Source organism: Athene cunicularia, assembly GCF_003259725.1.
Source record: "Athene cunicularia isolate RWA chromosome 7 unlocalized genomic scaffold, athCun1 chr7_part2, whole genome shotgun sequence".
In the NCBI taxonomy this organism is placed as follows: Eukaryota; Metazoa; Chordata; class Aves; order Strigiformes; family Strigidae; genus Athene; species Athene cunicularia.
Window position 1 is genome coordinate 314608 of NW_020799108.1, and position 6000 is coordinate 320607.

The 6000-nt window shown below is 40.7% G+C and overlaps 1 protein-coding gene across 2 annotated transcripts in view; it reads right to left on the minus strand.

Annotated features, from left to right (window-relative positions):
• The window catches only part of ZNF385B (zinc finger protein 385B), a 176968-nt gene extending 171329 nt beyond the window's left edge, over positions 1-5639 (minus strand). Inside the window, exon 1 of one of the 2 annotated variants that reach the window (XM_026853316.1) lies at positions 5546-5639. In XM_026853316.1, coding sequence (XP_026709117.1) covers positions 5546-5558 — 13 coding nt within the window. In that variant the 5' untranslated portion in view covers positions 5559-5639. Of the gene's footprint in view, positions 1-4761; positions 4853-5545 lie in introns of those variants that run through there. The other variant, XM_026853315.1, reaches the window with a different exon arrangement.
• Positions 5640-6000: the final 361 nt, after the last annotated feature.

Genomic DNA, 6000 nt, shown 5'->3' on the forward strand with positions numbered 1-6000 from the left:
GAGACTAGATACTCCTCTGCTAGCTTGTATTAGCATTTCCATTATAAAATCCCATTAGGAGGTTCCTATCTATACCTTCTTTGGAAGTCTTGCTACACAGAGCAGAGTAAGAACTTTGAGAGTATTTACTTAATATCTTATCCTCACTCCTCTTCCCTGGGATACATCTTGATAATGAGTCTCTCTGCTCAAAAAAATTTTTCCCTAGCTTAGGAAAACAAGCTCGTTTTTAAAGCTTAAAATTATGACAGATAAAAATAAACACCGTAAGTATAAACCAAGTTACATAAAAATCACTTCCCATTTTGAAGCATACTCTACTAACGTTGCCTGTCACATCACTGATCCTTCAACTAATTAATCTTTGAAATTGCATCAAATTGTAATAGGGCTAAGGAGACCTGATAGTCTACTGTATTTAAATGGGATATACTGAGAAGTGTCAAATTAAAACTCAACAGTATGAGCTGTTAAACAAAATCTCCTACCATATGTTTAACTTGCTGGTACCTGCACAAGTATATACAGAGAGAACAACATGGCCTACAGCCATAACCACTTACGATATAAACTCATTAGATCTTAAAAGTTTAGTAATGCTGAGTAGTGTTAAAGATTCAGTAGGTGACATCCTCTGCTGGGAATCAGCACTACACCAGCCACCATTAAGTAACTCGATTATGAACCACTCTGCATGAGAAGACACTGGTTGTAGAATGGCAGCATTAGGGCTGCTATGATGCACCAAAAGCCTCATAAAACATAACAAAAAAAAAAAAAAAAAAGCTTTAACATCACAATTTAATTCAGTCTTCACCTCAGTTTACTTTGCTCTCCTTAACTCTACTGTTTCAGTGAGGTACAGAATTGTTCTTTGGTGCCTGTAGTAAGCAGTTACACAGTCTTCCTTTATTACACAAGACTTCAGGCTTTTAAGGATCGCCTTCCCTGTCACAAGTAATAGTGGGAACATCATCATATTATCACAGAGTGGACTAGCTTTGATGTTTGTTTGCAAGAGAAGACTTGGTGAGACATCTCTCGGTATGAATCAGTGAGCTGCAGGAGACAACATTACCCTACTTCACATGCAAGATGAATGGTTTGGTTGCAGGTGTGCCCCAAATCCTTTGTACCTTCAGCACTGGCATGTCTGCACCAAACAGTTTGCAACAGAAAGCCAAGAGTAATGAAATACTGTCCAGTACATTCCAGAATGATAGCATTTTACCAATACCACAACCCATCATCCTGTCACATAGCAAAATCATCAGGAAAAGGTCCAAACAACTGTGAATGAGGATGCATAATTATGCAGATTCTGCGACACAAGAAAGTGCGTTTCACCTATTTGCAAACTGAGATCTGTTTTATGCAGTCTCTGCATTCTAGGCAACTCACATTTTAAAACCTATGCAACACTTAAACAGAGAAGGCTACGTAATTGAAAAGAATTTCACTGTATAAAGTGAGGTGAGAAGGACTGTAGATGTCTAAAGCTTCTACATGTACTTATGTTTAGTTACCCCCCCACCACCAAACTCCTTATCATAGATGTTTAACACCAAAAAAGTTGTCAATAAACAAAGTGTTATTGTATGATTTCACTGAGGAATGAAGTATTAGCAATGTTTTCATAACAGCCTAACCTGCTCATATCCAAATGTTGATCAATAATATAAACAGCACAGTTTTAATGTGCCTAGATATGTATTAGCACCACCTGTCATTACAAGATCCATCTGGCAGTTTAACAGCAGCGAATTGGTAAGGTACCAATATTGATAAGCGGAGGACTGGAACTGCACTGATACAGTTAGATTGGTTTACAAGGCTTCTATTTTTACAAGCCTTGACAGCTCAGGTTCTCTAATGAATTTTTAACATGTCAATTAATATGTTTATAGAAAGCAATGTCAGCTTTAGCTAATGCATAAGAAAAATCACAGTTGCATGCACAACGTACAACACGCGTTAAGATTCTACACTTCACATTTGAGAAATTCGAAAGAATTATTGCAGATGATCTGATGAGAACACTCATCTAAAAAGGAAACATGATAAAATTGCAAAGTTAATGGGTATGATTCATCACTCTTGGAAATATTAGCTCAACTTCATGAAATGTGATGTATTTCAGGGCATAAAAAAAAAAAAAGAAAAAAGAAAGCTTTCTTCTTGGCTGTTGTGGTTTAACCACAGCCAGCAGCTAAGCACCACACGGCCACTCACTCACTCTTCCCCCCCTCAGTGCAATGGGGTGAAGAATCGGAAAAAAAGGAAAACTCATGGGTTGAAAGAATGGTGTAATAACTAAAACAAAATAATAACAATAATAATAAAATATAATAATAATATATAACAAAAAGAGAGATAAATGAAACCCAGGAGACGACAAGCGATGCACAGTGCAGTTGCTCACCACCCGCTGACCCATGCCCAAGCAGTGATCGGCCCCTCCCGGCCAACTCCCCCCAGTTTATACACTGTGCGAGGCGTTCCATGGTGTGGAACATCCCTTTGGCTACTTTGGGTCGGCCATCCTGGCCACAGTCCCTCCCAGCTTCTTGTGCACCTCCTCGCTGGCAGAGCACGGGAAACTGAAAAATGCTTAACTTAGGATAAACTCTACTTAGCAACAACTGAAACATCAATGTGTTATCAACATTACTCTCACACTAAATCCAAAGCAGGGCACTGTACCAGCTACTAGGAAGAAAATTAACTCTATCCCAGCCAAAACCAGGACATTAACAAATAGAGACCCTGGTCTCCTGTCATTAAAAGGCACATTATACCAAAACAAATTACCAAGTACTTTGTTATTTTTATCAACATACTGTTGATGCCATAAATTAAGTGATGCTTACTTAAGAATATATGCTTCCACTACATGTAACTGTATTAGAATATTAGCTACTGTTTTACAACACTTTCTCCAGTAAGGTACAATGATGTTAAATGTCAGCACTGTACAGGTACAATTTTCACTGTAATTCCCCAGTATGCCCTGTGCATTATGTAAAATCAAAACACAGATTAATTTTAGGAAAAACATTCTTAAAAATCCTTAGGACACAAATTTTCAAAATGCTTTAAATGTTTTCTGTTAAAAACATCGTCATTTGTCAAATAATGAAAACCATAAACTTCCTATAGTAAGACTATGCACACTCTGTAAAGTTGCAGTAAAAGGAGAAATTTTACCTTTGGAAAGGACCTGTACATTTCTCACCTGTGGGCAAAATAACAATAGAGAATTGCCCTTCAGTCAGCATTTGAATTGCATCTGTAAAGTTCAGTAAGCAGAGCATCTGGTTGGTAGGTGAAAATCTACCAACCTATGCAGCTAGAGTGATATTACAGTCACACAGGAGAGTGAAGTTCCTGTAATTCCTTCAGTTCTCTGTCCATTCATCAGCCTGAGAATAAAAGATGCAAGTGCAGTCTACAGATTTGGGTAAATTTCCCCTTTTTTAATTGAGATATCGCATTTAACATCTGTCTCTACCTTCATAGCATCAGAGGTAATCCAGGATCACATCACATAAAATATTCACATTTGCATCTTGGCGGGTGACATATATTAAGTACTACAATTTTCTGAATGAAATGCAAAAGTTACAGGACTAAAATATTTATCTGATACAAGCTGACATTAAAGGAATTTCAATGGTTTTAAAGCATATAACAAAGTGACATCAGAATTTCAGAAAGCAAGCTATTCAGACTGCAAAGTCATCTTTTCTTCCAATTAACTACAGATGACCTAGGCTTTGCAGCATATTTTGGTACACTAGGGAATCTTGCACTCCAGTTCCGTACTCTGTTACATCCCAACACAGCCTGATGGATGTTTCAGGATTCGAGACTACCACAGCTGTACCATATGTCCATTTTTAAAATAACACCAATGCCTTGTTTCATAAATTCTCAAACTCTTAGAGCAAATATTCTCAAACCACAGTCCCTTGTGATAACCTGAAGAGCAATGACTGAAATGACAGTTAAGCATCTGTTATGTTTTATGCAGCAACCCTCATTGCCATTTGAAATCCTGGGACTTGCAGAGCTAATTAACAAGCCTACGCTCCCCAAAAGATTATCTTCCACAAGGCTCTTCCTGCTTTTATACCGCCTTATCCCTGAGCGACTGTATTCAAGGAGGAAGATATCCTCTCAGTTAAAACTTAGCTGAAGAAAACCCAAAAGATGGGGAAAAAAGATGCAGACAGGCGAGAACAGCTGGTTGAGAGACAGTGGTGCTGGTGTGAGTACATTCATCCCTGATGAGAGATGCACGGTGCAGAGGGAGCGCAGGGGCAACAGCCAGCTCCCACTAGTGCGGAAAGAAGCAAAACGGCACAATCTCTTGACACCAGCTAGGTTTTGTTAATACTTTTTAAGTGTAACCAAATGCCCGTTATATTATTCATTGGGAAGCAAACACAGGAACTTGGTAACTTAGTGAAGATACCATGCAAGAGGATTGTTTCCTTTCTAATTTCTTATTACCTTATGGATTATTTAATCAAACAACAGAAAAAGAAGTTAGTCATAACTCCCAGTTTCTCTTCTGCCTTCAGGGCTCACACAATCACAGCAACCCCTGCTCACTGATAAAAGTGTGAGGTACAGAAAACCCATGTGGCGAGACCGAACACCAGAAAAAAGTTTATGGCCATGGAGGAACATTTTAGCAACCAAAAATAAGAAAGGAAGAAGAAAAACCTTGTCCCTCCCTCTGAGCAATCTACTGACCCGGCGAGTTGGAAGGACTAGCAAGATTACTTATTTGGAACAGGAGAAGCATAACCCATTCAAAGTCATGTAGCATCAGCTTATACTGTAGAGAGAGACATCTTTTTCTCCTTTGCAGAACTGAAGTACCAGGGCAGGGGGCAGCTGCATCCACTGGTGAGCACAACACTGCTGTGAGAGGCAGAAGCTTCAAACAGCACGTCCTCCCTGCATTCACCAGCCTGGGTGTCTCACCGTTACCCCTCATTCGGGACCTGCAGTAGCAATGTTTCATCTACATCTGTTGCAATCACAGAGACGCACCCCCATCAGTTTAAGGTTTTTACACTACCATTCCGTATGACATTCCACTTAGATAAGAAAACTCACAGGTTCTTGCCAGTAACAGAGGACTTGTTTTGCACCTAGTTTTTATAGTTTGTGAAAGGCATCACTGAAATAGCAACAGAGGATGGGAAATAAAACTATCGTCTCCCTCCTCCTATAAGTAGTAGCTAGCTGCAGTTAAATGTTCGCTTTGAAGATTTATTTAAACTTTTGTGTACTCACAGTGCCACATTTTTCTAACTTTTCCATTTACAGACTCTTCCATTCAAGATTAACAATAAAGATCCAGTGCCCAGAAGATGTAAAAGCCATGAAGAGAGGTCCCTAGGTTGTTTAGGAGTCAAAAATCAACAGAAAGCAAACACGAGCATTCGGAAATGCACAAATATTCTGACAATTTCTCAGAAACGAGGAAATTTCTTGTCTGTACCCACAGAAAACTCAGCCTCGCACCTACCTCTCCTATACATGCTTCGAAACAGTGTCACCAGGACTTAAAGTTTAACATTTGAAGCGTGCCACCGCCATCCACGGGCTTGTGATGACGGAGCCTGCGAAGCCAAGCGCTTACACTTATCACCAAGGAGGGCTCCTTCACGGAGGTTAATTCCTCCTCTGCTGAAGAAATTTACCTTTCCCGAAGTGGTCGTGATTTACAAAACACGAAAGCCGAGCTGCGCTCAAGCAAACTGTTGGGTTAAAAAGTCGCTCGGCAGGGAAAGGGAAGGGAAGGGAAGCGGCGCTCCGTCCAGCCCTGCGCCCACGAGAGCCCCGCGCCCTTCCGCGGGGAGAGAAATTGTTCCGCGCGTCTGTCGCGCAGCTGAAGCCCCTGACCTCGGCGGCGGCGCCTCTCACCTGCCCGGCGAGCAAACGCCGCTGCGAGGGACGCCCGGGAGGGACCCCCGGGGGGCC